The sequence below is a fragment of the Maylandia zebra genome, linkage group LG22 (assembly GCF_041146795.1).
Source record: "Maylandia zebra isolate NMK-2024a linkage group LG22, Mzebra_GT3a, whole genome shotgun sequence".
Classification (NCBI taxonomy): domain Eukaryota; kingdom Metazoa; phylum Chordata; class Actinopteri; order Cichliformes; family Cichlidae; genus Maylandia; species Maylandia zebra.
In genome coordinates, this window is record NC_135187.1 from 16,865,123 (window position 1) to 16,888,455 (window position 23,333).

At 40.8% G+C, this 23,333-nt stretch overlaps 2 protein-coding genes across 3 annotated transcripts; both read right to left on the minus strand.

Moving 5' to 3' along the window:
• LOC101471951 (14-3-3 protein beta/alpha-A) lies at nucleotides 1-8,871 on the minus strand. 2 transcript variants are annotated; one of them, XM_004549159.5, is made up of 6 exons: nucleotides 8,734-8,871; nucleotides 6,534-6,883; nucleotides 4,843-4,966; nucleotides 4,039-4,202; nucleotides 1,656-1,751; nucleotides 1-1,557 (listed from the first exon to the last, which is right to left on the minus strand). In XM_004549159.5, the coding sequence occupies exons 2-6, from the start codon at nucleotides 6,879-6,881 to the stop codon at nucleotides 1,480-1,482; spliced, it is 810 nt and encodes a 269-aa protein (XP_004549216.1). In that variant the 5' UTR covers nucleotides 6,882-6,883; nucleotides 8,734-8,871; the 3' UTR covers nucleotides 1-1,479. The 2 variants fall into 2 exon arrangements, with proteins under 2 accessions (XP_004549216.1, XP_004549217.1); XM_004549160.4 differs by having other exon boundaries at nucleotides 8,664-8,744.
• Nucleotides 8,872-13,433: 4,562 nt separating this feature from the next.
• On the minus strand, nucleotides 13,434-16,109 carry znf706 (zinc finger protein 706). The gene is made up of 3 exons (XM_004549162.4): nucleotides 16,008-16,109; nucleotides 14,293-14,428; nucleotides 13,434-14,167 (listed from the first exon to the last, which is right to left on the minus strand). The coding sequence occupies exons 2-3, from the start codon at nucleotides 14,425-14,427 to the stop codon at nucleotides 14,072-14,074; spliced, it is 231 nt and encodes a 76-aa protein (XP_004549219.1). The 5' UTR covers nucleotide 14,428; nucleotides 16,008-16,109; the 3' UTR covers nucleotides 13,434-14,071.
• Between the last annotated feature and the right edge of the window lie 7,224 nt (nucleotides 16,110-23,333).

The following is a 23,333-nucleotide window of genomic DNA, read 5'->3' on the forward strand; positions in this document are numbered from 1 at the left end:
TTAATTTGAATGTTTTAATTCCACTTACATGAAAGCACATAACCAAATAACATACCCAAGAGCGTTACTCGCCGAATCCTGCATCCCAACTTTTTTTAAAACCAAGATACTGTACTTAGAAGAAACTGGCACTACTTTGTGATCACTAAATGACCTTAATGCAATTTCCTATCAACTTACCTAAAATTCTCATTTTTATATTTGCCATGGTTTGAAATTTTGCCTTTTCAAAATGTACTTTCAAGGAAGATAAATGTAACTGTATTCCACCTAATCCTAAGCAGAGATTGCCAGTTTTAAAAGCGATGCCTAACCCTCACACCAGACTACTGAGAACCACATACATTCCAGGAGTCAAATCAATACTCAATAAGGGAATAAAATAAACAAAAGAAAATACAAAAAAACACCTGAATAGAAAAAGAGTAGAAAGCCACATAAAAGCACATGGCAAAAAGTATCCTCTGCACTGCTGAAGAGATAAAATATCAAAAGTTACAGTATCGAGCCATTTTATCAAGTTGTTAACTTTATCTTAGGCTGTCTATATAGCTTGTCACGTGGTATGCAAAACTGCAGGACATTACAGTCTACTCGTTTCACTGATGAGTGAAAAGATGTCAGTAAAATGGAATGTAACCCTCTCAACAAACCAAAAGTAAATTACAGCTTTTGTAAGTGGTCATTCATATAGAAAACCTTTCCTATGCCTGAAAGCACTGTAAAAACCCATTGAGCCATGACACATGTACCATCCATTTAATAAAAAAAAAAAAAATCTCTACCTGCTACACTGGACACTGACAGGGCCGTATGGATACAAGCAATACCGTAATAGGTGAAACCTGCCAACAGTATGTGTGTACTGCTATTGTCAGATGAAGAAAAAAAAGTAATGAATTCAGACTACTGTGACCATTTTTTTCCCTTTTAACACGTGCCTCAAAGGAGTTTTGTGGACTAAAGTGTCACAAAGGTTGTAAATGTTCAGTTCAAGTAAAAACATACAAATTATTATCAAAGTTACACTTCGAGGTTGGTTGGTTTGCTTTCCTGCAACAGCAGCGGTTTGCTACAGTGAATAAGGTTCGAGAGAATGGGGCAGATTTGGATCCAAAGGAGGGATTTCATTTGGACTAAAAGAGACAAAATTATTTAAAGGAAAAGAATTCTAAAGGAAATGAACATCCACTGGGTCACACAATGAGTTATGTTAAAAAATAAAATAAAAACAACCAATCTATTCCATTCTTTTCCCCGTGGAGGTGTTGATACACTTAACACATACACTTCAATGCTTCAATGTATCTGCACACACATACTGTACTTTACACACAGAGTGGAGTGTAAACATACATATTTGTGCATGTATGTGGACACACAACCACACACACACAACTTAGGCTGGTGAGAGGTTTTTTAAAAAAAAAAAAAAAAAAAGGGAAAGAAAACTGCGGGGTTTCTTTTCTCGTCTGAAGTTCAGTTCTTGTCTTCAGCTGGCTGCTCCCCCTCTTCTACCTCAATCCCGCCCTCACCGCTTGGGTCCGACATCCACAGCTGCATTTAAAAAGTGCAAGATAATAAATTTAGCGCTCATGTATAAGCATAAGGGAAAACCAAATTTTAATATAGTTTCATCAAGAGGAGACACTCACAGTCAGGTTGTCACGGAGCAGCTGCATGATCAAGGTGCTGTCTTTGTAAGATTCAGTGTTGAGTGAGTCCAGCTTGGCGATGGCATCATCAAAGGCCTGGAAGACACACAGTGAAACAATCAGGACTTCCAAAACCCAGAGTACAGTCTTGAAAGTGCCTACAGTGAGCTTGTATTAGCAGGGCCAAAAACAATAAGCTAAACAGAAAGCAACAACAAGCAGCCATTTATAGATCTCTAGGATAAAAGGGTACATCTGTGTTGTGCCTGATACTGTAAACTACTTTGATTATATGGGGTGGTCTTTTAGAAACAAGTACAAGTGTTTGCACAAAACTGTGCTCTGGCAGACCATTTATTCACAAATCCATAAACACACTCAATTATTTTAGCCTTTTCCTAACTGTATCGAATGACAAAAAAAAAAAAAAAAAAAAAAAAAAAAGTGTCCCAAAGACGTCAACACAAGAAGTTATATAAAAATCTAGCGGCGAGCTGTTATGTGATGCCAGGAATGTCCAGACTACTGCGGTGTCCATCAAATTATTTATTTTTTCTTTCAATAGTATGTTCTCTCATAGTGTGATGAAAGGTATTGCAGTGAGGTTCAGCTTTACCTGTGGTTGCTAGGATATTTAAAAGTAGAACAGGAGGCAGAACCTTAAGCTTTCAGGCTCCTCTTCTGTGGAACCAGCTCCCAGTTTGGATTCGGGAGATAAACACCCTCTTTACTTTTATGATTAGGCTTAAAACTTCCCTTTTTGATAAAGCTTATAGTTAGGGCTGGATCAGGTGGTCACAAACGCTTCCATAGTTATGCTGCTGGGGAATTCCAATGGTGCACTGACTGTTGGTTGTTGGCTGCCCCTGCCAGAATTATCCATCTGTCCATTCGCTTCCGCTTATCATTTTCAGGGTCACGGGGGGAGCTGGAACCTATCCCAGCTGTCTTAGGGCGAGAGGCAGGGTACTCCCTGGACAGGTCGCCAGTCTGTCGCAGGGCTAACACTTAGACTGGAGACAAGCAATCGCATTCGCTCCCCCATTCACACCTATGGGCAATTTAGTGTTTCCAATTAACCTGTCCCCACTAACTGCATGTCTTTGGACTATATTCGCGTAGTTTCTCCCCGGGTACTCCCGCTGCCAGAATTATCTTCCTCTTGAATTCGTTTTTTTCCTTAAAGTGACCTTTGTTGTATTTATAAATAAATCTGAACTGAGCTGAAAATTGAATTCAAAATACGAGTCCGTTGCTTTATTGGAGGGTTTTAGTCTTCTTGCCTGGGCACAGTAAATTTGTGGGATCCTGACATGTGGTTGCCATAGGTTAACATGGAAATTACAAGAAATTTCTAAATGATAATCATTAGCAGCTTTATTTTACTTTATAGCAGTGACTTTGGTTTAATAGTGTGTGGCGATACTAACAGATTCCATCTAAACCTAAATCTCACTTTGATTTGATTGGTCACCGTGAAATAAAAGTCTGAATGAATTATATCACTATTTTAAAAAAAATTCAAAGCTTTATCCCACACCCGACAGTTACACTGTTACCCCTATCTTTAGTCTTTGAGTGACACGGACAACAGAAGACCCAACGGCCAACCAGTCACTCCTGTTATACCCGTTTTACTTCTCTGAAGTGTGCTGGCTGTAACACATTCATAGTTCGTACATTACAGTGCACTAACTAAGCATGGTCACAAAAAAACACAAGAATACAGGCAGGCACAAAGACACCCATTCGAGCACTTACTGTCCGATCATTTGGACACAAGTGGACCCTAACAGAGTCGTGGAAGTGGAAAGGCTTAATGTTGTCTTTGGTATCAATTACATTAATCAAGGGTCTGTACTATTATCAGCAATTCCTCAGAATGTTGTGAAAAAGAAACGCTGCCTTTACTCCCCCATTTTTCAAGGTCTCCTTTAACAAAATCCTAAAGTATAAAGAGTACTGTAAGCAGAAAATTTTAAAAGACTCATCATCCTTTCCGCTGACAAACTAACAGTGTAGTTTCAAGCATAACCTTATTTCCACCAAAGGGTTAGGGTCATACCAATCAGAGTCAAGTCAGAGACATGGAGATTAGCAGCAGTGCGAGGACCGGAGATAGCAGAATATCAATTTAATCTTCAGACTCATGGCAATGATAGGCACAGAAACCACTGAGTGACACTCGGCTACGAGAGAGTGCACGCATGCTACTAAGTGTATTTATTATTTTTATGTATCCATAAGGTGATATGCATGACATTAATAATGGCCTCAAAATCAGTACCTGTACACCTCTGGTGGAAAAGTGGTACTAACATCATTTTCATGATGCTTCAGTGCTTTTTAAAGAGAGGGACAACAAACAGAGGACCCTTCTTACCGTCTTGGCCAGTTTGCAAGCCTCCTCAGGCAGGTTTGCAATCTCGTAGTAGAAGACGGAGAAGTTCAGCGCAAGGCCCAGGCGGATGGGATGTGTAGCCTCCATTTCCTTTAGGCTGATGTCATAGGCATCCTGGTAGCCACCTTGTGAGCTCTTAACAATTTCTGCACAAGCAAAAAAGCAGATATGGTTTCAAATGAGAAAAATTATTTCTTGGAAACCACACACTGAATTTTTAGAAGTTAGACAACAACAAAAATACATTAAACAAAAAGTAAAATCATCTGATTAATATTTCTATTCAGCTCCACTGTCAAGTACAGGTCCTCAGAACCAAAAAGATGAAGTATCCAATCATTTGAAAGCGGATTTGATGGATATTTTATGGAATATGTAACAAAAGAACAATCTTTTACAAAACCACCCAAAATTAACAAAAGAAAAGTAATCTAAAATGCCTTCTGGCAACTAGAAGCAGCCAACACCCTGCTGCTGCTGCAGTTGCCATGACAACCTCGCAGCAGCACTTGCCAGCATTTTGGCGGACAGTTGTAGGTCAAGGACGAGAAGCGCGTTAGCATTCTGGCTAAAAACAACACCTGAACCAGTCCTAGGGTCTCCTACCCTAAAAAGGATGTTCAGGACGCCCAGTCAGCACACGTTCATCCCACCGACCGGCAGCTGCGTGACACACCACCGCATGGTTTTCATAAACCCTGAACATAAGCACTCACTATCACTACCTTGAGTGACTGCACGACAGGATAAGAAGAAGGGGCGGTGTATGATGTCTGTTTTATTTACCGTTCCTCTCGTCTCCGGTAGCCACCTCAGCCAGGTAGCGGAAGTAGTCTCCCTTCATCTTCAGGTAGAAGACTTTGCCCTCTGCGCCTGATGCTTGGGGGATCAGATATTTGTCGAGCAGGTCCTGCGAAAAGAAATGTGGAAGTTTAACTCTAAAGAACACGTGCAACACACACAAACCCCAGCAGTTATAAGTGAGCCAGTGACATTTTTAACTCCTTTTCCCTAATGGCTGCCTCACTGGGCCAGGGTGCTGTTATGGAGGTGCTCAGTATCATTCAGTTACTTCATCCAGAGGGGATTTGCTCACATGGTTGAATGTATTCCAAATCCACCACCATACACTGGAAGTCGCAACAGCAGTTCTCATGCTTTTGAGATCAACAGCGATCACGTATCTGCAGCAGGTGGAGAAGTGCTCCACATGCTGCTATGTAGATCTCACCCAGGCTGCACTGCAGAACAAGACCTACTGTTTGCTGCAGTCCAACCGAGCTTTGCTATTTTTTCTTTACAAAGTATACTTGGTAAATAATTTAAATATCTTTTTATAAGTTTGTAAGAGTGAATGTGTCTCCCTTTATATGTGCATTTCCCCATTTCCACCACAATTAACATGAAATATGTAGAAATCACTCGACAGGTATGTTAAGAGTACACACCTGTCCAGTGAAACTATGAGCAGGGAATATTCCTCTTCCTTTAACGTAGCTGCCAATCATATTCTAGGCCTTAAAATTCTAGGCTACACCCATCTGATTCATCATGTGGACTTTGGCAGGAAGTGCTGAACTTTTTAGTCCTATTTCATGCGCTGCAATTTTAATGCGTACTGGACGCTTCCTGTGTATAAGTTAATATAAAACATCAAAGACAGTTTCATTTGAGTAAAATATACTAATCTACTATATCTACTTATAGTAGAGCTAGATATGCTTTACAACATGCAAACTTTCGTCTATGGAGTTGAATCAGTGTAGTGGGCCTATATGTTTAAGTTTCCTTTTAAAGGTCACAAGGTCACAGGGCTGTGAATCCGCAAATACAGGATGTATCCAAACTACCCAAATACTGAAGTTTATCTGTGTGATATTCAAACAACTGCTAGGAAGAGTGCCTTCATTTGCCTACTTGGTGCTTTGTGTTCATAGTTCCAACTGTGTAAGATGGGCCTAAATACTACAGCTAAGATATTCAGAGGTGAACAGCGACGTAAGTAAAGCCATATTAACCTAGACAAGTGCTTGTATGCTGAGAACTATGACTAATATTTAAATCCTGTTAGCTGCAGGTTTATATTGTCCCTCTTTAGATCCCTACCACATAAACACAAGCACCACAACATACCTGTAGGTGTCACTAATGTGTAAAAAGCATGGTTCTACTACTACTTTTTGTAAGGGATGTGTGTTTGCTTCCATTCATAAGGAAGCTGTTCTTTTTCTTTTTAAACTGCTGTCGATGTTGGCTTTTGCAGCTTGATTATTTAAATTAAATAAATAAATACACACACACACACACACACACACACACACACACACACACACACACACACACACACACTAGACAGAGGTGACCAAGACCGGCCACTATCTGAATACAGGTTGGACTAATACAAAGAGGAGCAGCTGCTGTGCATTTATATTTTCTTGCAACAAGCATTTAGCTTCAACACCTCTGCTCCTCCTTACCCGAACTTCCTGGCAGATCTGTTTGAGCTCCCCCTCGATCTTCTCTCTGTACTCCTTGACCAGCGTGGCCTTCTTTTCGCTTTCAGGCGTCTTTTCGGCTTCAGCCTTCTTTTCGGCTTCAGCCTTCTTTTCGGCTTCAGCCTTCTGCTCGATGCTGGAGATCACCCTCCAGGAGGACCTTCGAGCTCCGACCACATTCTTGTAGGCAACAGAGAGCAGATTGCGCTCCTCGTTGTTGAGCTCCTGGTTCAGCTCTGTGACAGCCTTCATGGCTGCAGCCATGTCCTCGTAGCGCTCAGCCTGCTCGGCCAGTTTGGCCTTCTGTACCAGCTCCTCTCTGTCTGCCATGACTGTCATGTGGGGGTGGAGGAAGGAGAGAGGAAAGGGAGTCAGGAAGGACAAAACAAACAGGACAGGAGTTAAGGACGGTGTGTTAAGGGAGGCCAAGCAAAGAAATTGTAGAGAGAGAAAAAGTAGATTTCATTACTATATGTGAATAATGGAGGACTACTGTGCAAGTAAATGTGCTGTTATTCCAGCATAACCTCATTTCTCAGGTATGTGTTAAACATTTTGACTGTGAAGACATCCCCATTTTTAACAAAAAAAAAAAATATATTATATATTACAGTTAGTTAACTGTGAGAAAATAGAACATTTATAACCTTGAAGCATATTACATAATCAAAAACTCTGACAGGACTGTAGCTAAAACAACAGTGTGTCGGCTGTTAAGAATTCATGGGAACACTGGGTGTGTCCACACCAGCAAAGCACCTTTTTTTTTCCTTAAATACAAATCAATCTGCTTGTCTCGTCTTCACTCGATCGGGCACAGACTTGATTTAAAGTGGTGACTAAATCATTTGGACTCTAAGTCTTTAGAAATACAAAGGGGGAAAGTGCCTATAATCACGACTTGTACAGCAGATACAGTTTTAGGCTTCTTCTGACTCACTATCCTGAAGACAAGAATAGGCAAAATGTCATAATAGATCACAGGAAAAGTGTAGCCGGCATGTAAAAAAAATTATAAGTGGTTATGAAATTCCAGAAAATTTACATTAGATGATGGACATTTCCCCAGAAATCAGTGGTCATCAGTGGTTATTTTTTTATTAGTCTACAGACTATTTTATATCATTTAGTTCTTCCATCAAAATGTCCCACAGCATAAGTTGTCAACATTGTCCGTTTTCCTCTACAGCCAGTTAACACGCATGCCACAGTGCTGAGCTAATCTCAGACTAGTTGCATATTAACTTCGGCCAGTCAACGATCTGTTTTAGTTTTAACTTAAATGATTGTAAATCGGCTCATAGCACAGGACAGGAAGTCTAATTTACTGTAGTAGAATACAGACAGTAACCTATGCTGAGGAACTCGTTTCCTTTTTAAAAAAAATATGTAGACCCCTTCACAGGTAAAAGATGCTGCAGTATAAAAGGACTACGTGTGCGAATAAATGTGCAGCCTGTTTACAAAGCAAAATATATAAAAGAAAAAAAATCCCAAACCTATGAATTCATTTCAAAAGCCACAAAATGGGTGAGAAAATTTTCCCTGCACGCTGCCACCTGCACCCCTTAGAGGAATGTCGGCCACCCAGTTTCACGTCACACTCATTCACACACCTGCCCACCCAGCGCGTACCATGTAAGGCACGAATGCAGACCGAACAAAAAAAATCATTTTCAAGAGCTTAATAAACGATATGGATTACACAGTCTCTGCGTTTAATTTGGGGAAAGCTTCCTAACGCTGCAGGCGGCTATAGGATAATAAGTGTGTCACTGAGTCGGTTAGAGGAATGAAAGGAGCCTCGCTTCGTTCAGTCCTCAGTGAACGCCCTTTTTCGCTTCCCGGAAAGCAAACCAGACCGCTTCTTCTAGCCACAGTTATTCTCACATTTTAGACTGCTTCATTCACAAAAAAATGCCGCTTAGCAGGGACGAGAGGCGTCCTCTAAAAACAGCGAGCGAACAAAAATAGATGGGTTAACGTTGCCGTAAGTAACGCTTCCCTGTCAGGCGAGCACCGAACAATGACTGAGCAGCGCGGAGCATCAACGATTTCCACTTACAGCCGCTAGATGCGGCGATTAATGCAGGGTTTAAAAAGATACCTTACCAGAAGCACAAGCAGGGACTCTTTGGATAAAAACACCACCGAGCAAGAGCAGTAAATAGATGTAACTAACCTGCGAGTGTCGTTAGACGGTGTTGTTCCTGATTCCCGGCCGCACAGCTGATGATCTCTCCCGCTCATCCACGGGGTTTCCCTCCAATCAAAGACACGGCAGCAGGGTCGAGCCCGGATGGGTGACGTAAGAAGGGAGTTGCTATGGTAGCCAAATCTAAGGGCAATTTTTTTTAAGACTGCGCCGAATGAGCAAAAAACAAATAAACGAATCTCACAGAAAATTAACAAAAATATGATTATGATAATGTAAAACATTATGTAAAAAATCTTCTAAATATAGATTTAATTTTTTTTTTATATTTACGTACAAACGGCATAAACGCTTGGTTTGTCCGGTACGCCCGCAAGGATGCTTGGGAGATGTAGTTTATAGTTATTATAAATCAAATGAAACTTTTCAGGAGAATTTATACTTATATCTACCATACTTATATCTATCAAGACACTGGAAGGAAAAACGTTTGTGTTTTAAAAAAAATAAATCCTTTGTGAGTGTGTGTGTGTTTGTGTGTGTGAAAGGTCATTATGCAAGAAGATAGAAGCCAGGAGGAGGAACCCGGAAGTGGGGCAGGATTGACATAAAGTGGTTTTGTCTACCTTATTATATTTTCAAACGAGCATATTATTGGCCCGTGGCTTAGATATTAATGTAATTTCAGTTTCACTCTCATAATTTGCCGTTTAATAGAATAGAATGCCTTTATTGTCACTATACAGTTGTACAATGAGATACAGAGCATCTCCTACTCAGTGTAAACATGCTGGGGGGGGGGGGGGGGGGGGGGGGTACAGTTCTGCAGCGCTATGTACTCTGCCTTTACGGCCGTTTGTGTTAGCTGTGCACACCTGCCCACAAAGAATACGCATTTTTACTGAGACTGAAAACGTGATAAAAACGATTATGATAACGTGTGCTCTCTATATATGTCATTACTTTTAGAAACAAACACTAAAATCGCAAAATGGCATTTAATTTTTTTTTAATCCAGAAAAAGCTGCAAATAGCGGTGTCTTTGTACACCTTTATCATGTAAAACTATACCCATCAGAGCTTTCTACAAGGAGTGGTCTAACATGTATAGAGAGGAACTGATAAAATGAGGAAATTATGCAAAATTATGTTGGTGTCAGGCTAATATTATGTATACTGAAACTGTTTTATCTAATGCCTATATAAATACTGAGGTACTGTGGCTCTTCTCAGTAGAAAGGCTTCTTCATTCAAATGCCTTGACCCATTGAGTAGTCCAGACATCAGTCATGTTTTTCTAGTTATTCTAGTTTTACAAATTTCAGGTTTAGGTCTATTGTGATGGATCACTTCCCCTGACCTTGTAAAACTGGTTGAAAGTAGCAGCGATCCAAGCAAGTCTGTTATCAGGGTTGGGGATGGACGAAGACACCAATCAGACCCTGCAGTACTTTCTTAGAGACATAAATCATGCACAGAAGTTTTAGAATTAGAGGTGTGCTAATCAGTGGCCAAGCAGAACTAGAGTAAGGTAGATAAGCAGTGTTTGACAAATACAAATAAATATTCCCAACCTCCTGCTGGACATGTTGATCACTAGCTATTATTACACCACACATAAACTAAATGAATGAAAATATTGTTCCACAGAAACACCGAAACAACACAGCAGGTGCCACGATGCCCAGACACTGGAGTTGAGCTGGTGCTTCAGTGTTTCTTTCTCACTAGTGCGATGAGAGCTGAAAATAGATGATCTATAGCCACAGGGAAATTCTTAACCTAATTAAGTTGTAACGAGTTTGTACGAGTGCTCTCATTTTTTTCCTGTGACTCTTGCATGTTGAGATCAAAGACAGGCTGTAGAAAAAAAAAATCTTACATATGTGTATGTGTTTATATGAATGAACATGTGTTGTGTTTTTGATTCACAAGTTTACAGATGGGAAGGCAGGATGTGGATTATGTGTGAGGAGGCTGGGGAACAATGTGGGTTGTGAGTCATTTGGCCGAGCTGCTCAAACAACTAAAACAACAGGCAGCGTCTCACTGACCGTGGTGTGTGTGTGTGTGTGTGTTTGTTACTTCTGAGTAGTCAGAATTAAAGGAAGTCAAGCCACATTTCCCCCTAAATGATTTAATTATGACAAAGAAGACAGATGGTGTGGTCTTTATGGTTTGAGTGACTTCACACATGAAGTGCAATGGTGTGGTTGTAGCCATGTCTGCATGGTTGGCTTACACACTATATTCTTGCAGTTATTGTGTTTCAGCTGAAGTGAAGCGTTTGTCATTACTGGACATGTTAAAGACCTCTTTATGCAGACCGAGTTGCATAATGGTTTAGAGGTTTTTGATTGTTAACTGCTGCACATTGAGCCATTTCAGCTGATCCAAGGTAACAGATGCACAATTTGAACTTGTTTTTGATATTTGGTACCGATTCTGTCACTTCCTGTACATATTTGTGTTTAAACTGGTGAGTAAAGCTCTGTGTAGCTGGGAGAGGAGATTAATTTATTCAGTTAAAAATGTCAGAACCTCCTGGGATGATGTTCATGTCAGCTGCCAGTTATTCTCTGTGAGTCATCCTGCCATCCCTACAGTTAAAGCTCTGTATCCAGATACATTCAGTTCTTGGTGGGTGAGAGCTGATGACACATAAATGACATTCATTTACATAAAAGTTTTATGATTTTCCTCATTTTCTGTCGCACAGTAAATACTATTAAAGTGGTGGATGCTTATAATAAACCGGGCCAGCCTACATGTGAGTAAGCCGTAAGCCAAAAACTCAGGCTTCACACATTTTATTCTACTCCCGGGGTGTGTCCGGTATTACTCACTCAGCCTATGCAGCACACCCAAAGCGTCCCACACTGCCTCACAAAAAGGAGTGTAAAACCAGTGGTCATTATCCAAGCACGGTATGCTGTCATGCAATGAACTGAAGTAAAAAAGACAGCCTTACAGTCACGAGACTAAAAATGTAATAACTGTGTAACTACCAGTATTTATTTATCCAGCCTGTTTTCATCTGTTTTGCTCGACAGTTACTATGTAACTAACAGCACAGAGAAAATGACGTGATCAGTGATCACTGTACACTCACTGGCTATTTTATTAGGTACACCTGATGGTTAAAGAGGTATCACAGAATTAAAAAAGGTGCTGGAAATATTCCTCAGAGATTAATGTCAATGCTGACATGATAGCATCACAGTTACTGCAGATTTGTCAATAGAGCATCCCAACAATGCTCTATTGGTTTGAAATCTGGTGACTATGGAAGCCATTTGAGTACACTGATCTTATTGTGATGTTCAACAAAAGTTTGACATTATTTGAGCTTTGTGATATGATATAATCACGTATCAGATGGGTACACTGGTTATAAAGGGAGCCATAATACTCAGGTAGGCTGTGGGGTTTAAACCATATGCAGCCTGAACTATTGATACAAGGCATGATAGGTCTATACCTTCACATTATTGACACCAAGTTCTGATTCTACCATCCTAATGTCACAAAGGAATTTGAGACCGAACGATTGCCCAGTCTTCTTCCAGTTTTGGTGAGCTTGTGTGAATTGTAGCCTGTTTCCTATTCCTACCTGACAGGAGCGGCGCCCTGTGTGGTCTTCTGCTGCTGTAGCTCATCTGCTTTTAGGCTCAATGTTTGCATTCAGAGATGCTCTTTTGCATGTCTTTATTATAGTGAATGGTTACTTGAGTTGCTGTTGCCTTCCTATTAGCTTGAAGCAGTCTGGCCATTCTCCTCTGAACTGTGACATCAAAAAGCGGATTTCACACAGAGACATTTCACTGGACATAGCCATCTGTCAAAAAGAGGAAATGTGGGAAAATCCCAGTAGATCAGCAGTTTCTGAAATACTCAAGAGTAGCCCGTCTAATACCAATCACCATAAACCGGTTAAATCACATTTTCTCCCCATTCTGATGCTCAGTTTGAACTTCAGCAAGTTATCTTAACCATGTCTAAATGACTAAGACATGAGAAGCAGCAAATCAGAGAAAGTCAGATTAAAGTTGAAGGAGCGCACAGAGCTTGTTTTACACAGGATGCACTGAGCTGTACAGAGGCTCAATATAAGATGCATAAGAAAGAATTTGAACTGAATCTAGCAGAGTGCAAAAAATAAAAACATGGCACTGGAAATGATCTCCAGAGATCCACTTTAAAGCCGTTTTCAGGAATGGAATCGAGGCTCACGCCTGGACTTGTTCAAGGTTGTCCTTTCCTCACTTATAGCCCAAAACAGTAGATAATCCCATCTCACTATTGGGAATACTCAGTTTGGTTTAAGAAAAGGCGGTGCCTGGAAAGAGTGGAGCTGGACGCCCACTCGCTCGCTGTAAATCCACGGTAATTGCCCAAGCTAGTCTCACAATCGGACATCGCACAGACTTTGTTCTGCTCTGCCCAGATTCTGAGTCAAAGACCATTAATCCCGAAGGGCAAACAGGTTCTCACATGCAGCCTCGCTGAGTAATAAGAAAAGAAACAGTCAGGTTTAAAAGGCAGGAGAAAGTAAAAAAGAGACTTTGGAAGGAAGACAATAAATTACTCGGCACAAAATTAAACAACCGACACACAAGCAGAGTGAAGGAACACAGGGACTGTTTGTGATAACATTACCTGCTTAAACACATAATGTATCAGTGAAATTCATCCTTGCCAGAAAACATTATCACACAAAGCAGAGCTACAACAAAGTGAACCTTTAATAAAATGACTTAACAATTCATCATTGGAGCATACATTCATTGGTTTACAATTCATCCAGCAGCTTGGAAATGGCTATCAAAATGTCACTTTTTTTTTACTGAAACAATTACGAAATTATGATGAATTAAAATGAGAATATGCAGTAATAACCAGGCAGACACGACCGAGGACGATTTACGCTCTGAGCACTTATGGATAAAGATTCACAGTCCCCGTTTCCATTCAGCGCTCAAAGCACTAATTAAGAAGACGAGGTCAGTTTTGTCACCGCTGTAACTTCAGCAAACACTGTGCATTTATCTCGAGCGATCAATCCACCAAAGCTAAAGCGTAAAGAGACAAGAGCGGGCAGCAAGAAATACTCCAATACGCCAGTTTGTTCAGGGAAGCTGAATAAGAAGCCATCTCCTTTTACAACTTTTCATCGTTCACAGGTCGTACAGGTCTGCTGTGACATGTATTCGAAGACGAGCACACCGGACTCGACCCGGCCTGTTAAAGAATTAATAGACAAGTGCTTCATGTTGGTCACGTGAAATCATCCGTTGCTGTCAGACTGAGACGAGAGCAGAGCCGGCACAGGGTTGAAGAGTTTAGTATCCATGTCGACGACCACCTATGCCTCCACTCCCTCTAACTCAGGGGGCAGAGGGGATTTTGGGTGTTTGCTCTCAAAGTGCTGCTTGAAGGTTTTGGGGTCCGGCATCTGAGACTGTGAGAAGAAATGAAACATCCAACAGCTGTTAAAGGAAAGGAGGATTTGGAGGAAAAGGCACTGCATTTGGTTTCAAATATGACTCCCACCCTCATTTGGGAGTTCTGAGGGGTCATACTTACTCTGCACACAGCGCAGGTGAATACGAGCGCTGCCTTGGCCGCCGTCTTTTGATCGTGACCTTTGGCCTTCTTCATCTCCGCCTGCTTCTTGGCGTTTTTCTGCTGGGACTGAATCTTCTGATGCCCTCGTGCCATGCTGGGAATGCAGAGAGAGGAAGATGTAAGGACAGAATACTTATGCATGAGCAATCAGTAAGTAAACAACTAATTACGGTTATTTTTGTGTGTAAGGAGCAGCTTAATAATACCATGTTTGCTCATAAACAATTAGAAAACAGTGATCAATCAAGGACAGTGCAAGGACTTCCTTAAATGCAGTTTAGGGTTTAATGCAGCAGTGTCAAACATAAGGCCTGGGGGTCAAAAGAGGCCTGGCACAGACTCAAACGAGCCCACTGAATGGCTTTGGAAAATGTGAAGTATGGCATAAATTTTGGACTTTTAACTGTATTTTAAGTTTCAGTTTTACAGCATTACCTTCACTGATAAACATCACCCTAATGGTCATATTACACCAAATTAAGTTATAGATAAACAATCACATGACATTTTTACGGTCTACTATAGATAGTAAGTAGTTAAACTTCTTTATGCTGACAGAAACACTGATTTCACTGCTTCGGCCCACTTAAGATCAACACGAGCTTTATGTGGCCCACAATGTAAAATAAGTTTGACAGTATTAGTGCACTAAACATTACAAACACTTACCATTGTGATTTTCTCATTTCAAAGAGAAAGTAACTTTCCCCCTTTTTGGGGGACCAGGACCAGGTTTGTCAGCTTTATGCTACAAGGTAATTACATTTTGGCATTTTTACAAGCTTTACAACCAAAGGAACAAGTTTTCTCATGCTCTTACAGGCTTTTAAATGTTGATCTTAGCTTTAATTGACTAGTTTAGCCTGTTCTCTGCAGATCAGATTGTCAGTGAGTGAGAACCTTGCTTGATAACGGTTTGGGTGGATACCAGTAAAGGTTTGGTTATGTAACCAAGATGTCTGTCGAGGCTCATAACTACAGGACAAACAGTCACTGAGTGTGTGGTACCTTTAACCCATAGACCAAAAATAAGGTTCTGCTGAACAACAACACAATGCTGGGCCACAAAAAAAAAGCAACAGATTTTATCATTTAGATTGCTTTTAGGGGGCAGAAATACACCCCCCCCCCCCCCCCCCACACACACACACACACACACACACACACACACACACTGTGACTGACAGACTGCACTGTGGGGGTCCAGGGACTTGGTAATGTGGCCTTGCTCACTAGACGCTTCCATAAATAGCCCTCTGTTGGTCAGCAATGTTGTGAAGTGTTGTAAAACCACGTTAACACCATTTTTTTTAAACAAGCTGCTCTTTAAAAACTAAGTAGCTCCACTGGTTCCTGTTAGTTAGTCATTAAAAATGGCTAATGTCGGTGATATATTTACTCAGCTCTTACTGCTTTTTGAGGTTTCGTCGTTTGTCTGCTGCTCTCCTCTGTTTTACAACACAATTTGCAAGTTAACGTCACTTTGTCTTCACTAATCCAGCTGCTAGCTGACAGTTGGTAGCGTTTACACTGTACGTGCTATTCGTGTTAGCTTCGCCGACCGGTTTAACCATATGAAGATTTCACTGCTCGCCGGGAGTAGCATTCTTACAGACAAGCTATATACTCTTATATTATAGCGAATAAATGTTTACAGAGATAAGAGCCCTTACCTTTTAAAAATGGGAGTACGTGTCGTTTGCTAGGTGCCTGCACACTCAAATGTGACAGCTGCACAGTTCACACTAACAGGTGAACGTCACGCTCTGTTCATTGACCATGACAAGAGTCGGTAATTATATACTTTCACTGATTTTAGCGACTAAAAATGTTTACTTAAGAGACTGTATTTGGACAAAAATTATAAAAACAAAATACAAGATAAAACATTTTCTCATCGTATATAAAACTGCATTGCGAATTACAGGATAAGGTAATAATCAGTCATTAAAGATATCAGAAGTGCACCTGTGCTCGTTTGTTCATTAAGTATCATTGTAACATAATATACCATAAAAGTCCTCTTCGTGGTCAGCCAAAATTCTTTTTCTGAGATGCAGAAAGTAAAGGAACAGCATACGAGGTTAACCAAATCTAAATAAAAGGTGAGCTGATATGTACAAATATTGAAGGGATCCCTGAATGCACCGTTGTTCAAATCGACGTGCTGAAGACACAGAATGTTGCCACTGTCGCCCCCTAGTGTCTGAATTACAGAGGTACAAGTGTTTAGATCAGTCACTGTAGTTTCATGTACAGGATTCCACACCAACACTGACTGAGAAATCAAGTCAAGCTTTTTGATTTAAACATAATATGATGGGCCTTGAGTTAAAATTCATTGTGTACCCAGTTTTGTATCATTAATACTGATCTTTAGAGCACAAAAGTGCAAATATTACGCTTGGGTTTTCATCTTCATTCATTTATTTTGTGAAAATAAATTTTGTGAAAATGTAAAAGTAATCGTTTCACATAATTGGACTTATTTTATTACCATTAATTAAAATTGGACATTAGTCAAAATTGGACATTATTCCTCTGTACTGACACATGGTAATCTTACTATTGTATACACTGCTCAAAAAGAATAAAATCTTGATGAATGAAATATTCAAATAGAAAATCTTTATTTACAATATTTAATTTGTTGTGAGCAAATGAAGAATAATTATCAACGTCTGCATTTTCAACTCTAAATCATCAACCTTGAAAAGTTTTCCCTGTAAAGTTTTCCCTTAAGCTGTGAAAATTATGAAAATGGGAAGCAGGCGCAGCAATTTATTGAAACATCTGTAAACACATATGGAAATACAAGATAAAAGGCAGAAACAGTGTTTGTACAACTCCATCGAATTGAATGTCAGTAAGTTGAAGAACAAAGATGTTCATACCAAAGTATGAACATCTTTGTTCTTCAACACAGCCTGAACTCTCTTAGCCAAAATTTCTTGCAATTTCTTGAGGAGTAGTTCTCCAGCTTCTTGAAGGACTCTCATCCAGACCTCATCTATGTACAGTCACAATGATTTCAATCAAACATTTCAGCAGTCTGTAACTCTGTTACCACTGATTTTCAGCCATACTTCCTTCCCCTGAGACCATTTCTGATGAGCCTTCAGTAAACAGATGGATCAACTGAAGGTCCAGATCTATCTGCTGGATTTTCTTCCTGTTTTTTAAGAACACGACTTTCAGATACTGCTCATCTCCTGTAGATTTTTTAGGTCTGCCACTTCTTCTTTGCCCTCCACTTATCCGGGTTCCTCTAATTTGTTGAGGCCACACTCCACACCATACAGAGATATGCCAGGTTTTCAGCTGGTGGTGCTGATGGTGCTATTTTATATATGTCAGGTCAGGTAACACTTCATAATAAGGTCCATCACTAAGGGCGTAATTCACCTGTAATTAAATGGAATTTCAACGCACTTTATTTGAAATAACAATGTAATTATATTTACCTTAAATACTCAAAAAATAAAAACTCAAATACTTACACTAGAATAAAGGGGTAAGCTGTGATATTTTCATTTTGCTGTAATTATTATGAAGTGTTTCATCACTGGTGTTGTCTCTTCTCTGTGTCTTTCACTGGGATTACAGGTGGACGTTTGCTTGCTACACAAGCAAACAGTTGGTACAGAAAGAGTCCCAAAATCTCCACAGTAAAAGAAATGAGCTCCCTCAGAAAAACACTAGGGGGCCTCTTTGGAGGAGGAACCGGCCGTGCTCCACAGTGAACACTTGTATGATGTGTGGAGGAATTTGTTAGTGTGCCACCAGCGTCCACTAACACTGGAACGCACATGATACCAGGAGTAAAATTTAACATCCTGACGTGTCATCGTAACAATCTCACCTCAAAGGTTTGCTGCACTTTTACATTTATCATACATATTTTAACCACGCAGTGCTATGCAAACACTGCAGCAGCACGGCCTGTACGCACCATCATGTGGTTCACTGTGCTGCATTAGATGTTTATCTCTTCTGTCGTTGACACTGGTCACAGTGAAGCTGTTCACCGCCACTCGTTATTTGACTAAATTCAGCTAATATGTAAATGTTCTGCAACTGCAGTCATCACACGATGGATATGCAGACAAGTTGTCTCGATAACACCAAATTATTAATAAGAGTGTGAATAAAAAAACAGGAAAAAACCTGCTGTTTGTGTGTTTTTGTTCATTTCATCACATTAGAGTAATCCAGCCACTGTGTTTGGGTAGGAGAGAGAGAGGAGGATCTATTTTTATCCACTATCAGGCACTATGGTCCATTTTCCTGTTGGAGATCATCTCAACAGGTGTCATGAATTTCTTGAGAGAAATATTATCATTGTGAGAAAAGCCTCCAGCAGGCCTGTTGCGCACCCCCTCCACCTCCCCATACCAAGAAAAGAGAGATAATCTTTTCAGTCTTTTGTGAAAAGAGGGAAATATCTCTCAAGAGAGAAGGATGTGATTATGCTTTGAGAAGGGGGGCAGACAGTAAAAGAAAGAAAAGCGTGTGTAGGGGGTGGGTTGACAAAAGCCACACATTGCTCAGATTCCCCCACCCTGGAGGATTTTGTGCAGGGACTTGCTAGCTTAGGTTTGGGGTGGGGTTCTCCAGCCTTAGGGGCTGTGTGAAAGCAAATCTTCCAGGTGTCATCTTCAACAGTGGAGGAGAATATTATCTGGCTGTCCATTGTGAGTATGAATAAGCAGGGTTTGCCACAGACAGCAAGAGATGTGTTTTTTTTCTCCTCCATTTGGGTCTTCTCCTCCCACCATGAGGGCTTTCCTTCCTCACACCCAGATCATGGTGTAAATTACTTTTTTGCTATGTTGCTGTCAAATGTTTACTTTTTTTGGTTGTTTATACACTTTATACGAGGTTAAGCAGAATTAAGAAGAAAAATAAAAGAGGCTGGCAGCAAAACCGCACACAGAGGGAGAAACGTCCCCTGTCAGAGGTGAACAAGGCCTCCTTTTCTCCTCTGGAGGCTGTTTAGTGTAGAGGAAGTTGGATTTCATCTTCCCCATTAGCCACTTCCTCTCACTGCTCCCCCTTTCGCGCTTTCCCTTTTTTTCCGAACCAACAGGTTTAGCCGCAGTCCACACCACGGCTCGCATCACTGTGACATGCCACAATGTTGCCAGACCAGTCAGGCTGTACACAAGCGGTGACACAGTCACAACAAATCCACTAGCCGACAACTTTCACTGCTGCTTCAGCAACCCGGCTTTATTGATGTAAACAACACGGGAAGCGCTCGGAAGGTTATTTCACGGCAAGAAAAGAAAGAAGAAGAAAGAGACATCAACCCGATTAAAGATTAAACCGCCGATATCAACCCACTCTGAGGAAACGAGTGTTTCTGTTCATTGTTTCATTAAAACTGATTCCGAGAAATCACATCACAAGGGCATATCATGCCTTCGGGGAGAGGGAAGTTAATTTCTTACCTCCGCGCAGTCACACACGCCTACATCCTCGCAGAGTGCAGCTGAAGGAGAGGTGAGGTCTTGGGTCAGGCAGACATAAGCTGGTCAAACAGAGGCTGATTGTGAAGGTGGTGACAGCTCACCAGCAGCAGCTCTCTGATATTTCAACTGTGACCGTTGGTGAACGGAGTCAGCAGCACTGGAAGGCAGCTTTAGCACAAATTTAAAGGAATTTGTAGTTTATCAGACAAAGCAGATCTTTTTTACGGTCCTGGAAGTTACCAAAATCTGACAATGTGAAACTGAGGTTTGTACATTGCACACGGTTAGTTTAAAGTGCTCTGACAGACTAATTAAAGGGTAGAAAGAGGGTAAGTAAATAGGTTGGAGACTATGGCACACACACACACACGGACACACACAAAGAAATACTGAAGGATTAAAAAATGAAATATGTGAAGAGCAGTTTATAAGGACAACAAAATGTTTTTATGAAAGTTTTGGACAGTTTTATTAACTATAATCCTTTAGAGACCAGATACCAGTAGAGCGCTGGTTATTTACAGAGTTATCAGAAATTCAGCGAATCGATCCGTGGCTCACACACTGAAGTATCTTTTGGGCAGAAGTCCCAAATTTCCCCTAAAGCATCCATCAAGGAGTGAATGTTACCAGAAGTGCTCACACAAAGAGAAAAGTGGTGTATGAATGTTTGGGTGATTGGGTGAATGTGACTTGTAGCAGGAAGCACTTTGCGTGCTCGAATTGAGTAAAAAGGCACTGTGTCAGTACCACTGCAACGCTTTGTTTCATTACTGAGAAAAATTGGGCTTAAGGGTGGTTGGACTGCCTGCATGTGCTGCAGACCATCAGAGCTGCAATGCTGGAGAAATTGTGGTTTCTAAGTTACCTCAAGGATCTTTTCTGTTGTGGTTTTGCAGTGTAGTGGTTTGCACAGTCACACATTCACCTAATGAGTGAAAATGCCCCGATTTGGTCCTGCGAGGTGTCTGGTGCAAAAACCTGCCAAATCAAAAATGCAGACTTAACTGCTCTGGTGACTCTTGGTGAATATGGGAGCAACTTAAAGTAGTAGTTTGAATGTCATTAGGCAAGCTGCAGAGGTTGGGAGTCTATCACACAAAGACAAAGAAACACTTCAAATTAGAATCACCAGTTAACCAGAGAAGTCTCTCAGTGGATTGTATGAGGGAAACCCACACGTCCAGAGCCTGCATCAATGACACCCACTGCATCAGCAGCACAGAGACACCTGGGACAGCTCGTTACACTGACAAAGTCAATCCATCCATTTTCTTAACTGCTTGTTCAATTGTGGGTGGCACCGTGTCCAGTGTGTACCCTTTAGGCCTATGATCCCCTCCAAACCTTGAACTGGATAACCAGAAGAAGCTTAATGGATGTCATCAGTATTAATTCTGACACCAAAGCTAATATTATTCGAGCACCCATGCTGCAGTCAACCTTATCCTCTATGTTTGGCTTCATTCATGTTCAAGCATGTGTTTGCAACCCCTCATGTCATTCATCCACCCCCTCCCTCCACCTCTTCTTGATCTAACCTCCATCTGAATGTCAACATCCCCCCTCCTACATGCACACATACCCACACCCCTGTCTCCTTCTCAGCTGTGGGCTTCTCAACTCAAACAGGTAGACTCAGACACAAAATCCCAGCCAAGTCCAGACAAGCTGCTGCTCCTGCGAAAAAACGCCTGGAATGCAGGATACACCTTTCACCTCACAGTTGGACACACACACACACACACACAAACACACACGAAAAGTATGTGGTGGCTCGTGGCCCCTGACTTTCCAGTCTTGCTTTGGCCTGCTTGTGGCAGCTTGTACGTTAGCCCTCGCACGATTTCAGCTGTCATCTCGCCCCATGGCTGAGATTCCAGCAGGCGGGAGTCATGTAGGGGAAGGTAAAGATAAGAGAAAAGCTCATGTACAACCATTATTTTGATCTCACTCTGTTTTCTGTGCAGCGTTAATGAGTCGTGCATGGATTATGAGTCAACACAGACTTGGGTGCATTTAGGTAAAAGCCGCTCTTGTGTAATGTAACAGCCCTCGCTGTAATTTTGCACCTCTCTGGTGTTGTTGAATCTATTTCTTCTGTAATCACATGCATCTTAAAATGCAGCAATAAAGCTGGAAGGAGGTAGGCAACAGAGCTGAATAGAACATTTTTATTTCCTTCTTTTGTCTCTCTGTTGCTCTTTCACTCAGTCTGTGTGTTGTCAGAAGAAAGGGACCCCACCTGTATTTATCTAGCAGTCCCATTTACACACACACGTACACAGAGAGAGCTCAGCCAAGGCCCAGGTGCTCTGTAAAACAAATTGGACAAGGGAGGATAGTAATCACCAACAGGGCACGCAAACACACGCATCCTCAGACACACAAACAGGAACACACATGCACGCACACACACTGCTGACGGTTTAACTGAATCTGAAACGTAATTTTTGGATTTCCATATAAAGGCGCCCGAAAGCATTCATAAGCAAAAGGCTGGCATGTTGTCATGCAAACACTTCCATCAAACCAGTTTGGAAACGTCTCCCCAGCCGTTTCTCAAGCTTCAACAAAACTCAGGTGCAGACTTAGACAACTGCTCGGGTTCGGAGGAGATGAAACGTGATTTGTTTCCCCCTGAAATGCAAAGGAGAAAACAAAGGCAGCAGAAGAATTTCACTTTTTATACGCTTACTTAAATATTTATACCACTAATACTCTATAATAACATATAGATATACAGGTCCTTCCTTTAAACTTCTCTTTGAGTAAAATAAAGGAGTTTTATACTTTAAGCTGTATCAGTAATGCAGATTAAACAGAATCACAGGTCTACTGGGATTTTCCTTATATATGAGCAACACTCAGCACAGAGTCATTGTCTCCCAGTTTATTGCTAATTTTTATGGAAATTTCCCAAAATGGTAAATGATATAACTCAATGAGAGGTTAAAAAAACACAGGAAAATTAACAGTAAAAAAGTAGCATGGATAAAAATGCTTCAAACTGGTGCACTGAACTGTATTTTTACAGATTTTGACTGTGCACAGCACTGCATTTTTTGTGGGTAAATATGCACATTTTAAATAAAACACTTCTCAATCCTGCGACTAAAAACATACAAAAAGATGTAACAATGTAAATTAAATTATACTAATTTTTGTTGATGTAAAAGCAAATTATGGTGAGGCTACTGTGAACATGTGTTACAGTCTTTGTAACTCAGTAACTCTGTAAGAGCTAAGAAAAGCTAAGAAAAAGGGGGGAGGGGGGTGCAAATAAAAGGAAATCATTTTCAGCTGGATTCATATGTTTGACTCTCTGACACTCAGGACTTGGGAGAAAGATAGAAATGAGATATTCTTATAGTATGGGGTTAGATTACCTGTCATCATTCTCTTTTACTTAGACTTCATGGTATTAAATTCATTAATGCATTACACATTAAAACTCATGTCCAGGGGGTCAAAACCTAAAAATAGAAGAAGCTGTAAATCTGTTTACAGCGTTATCTGTTTAAA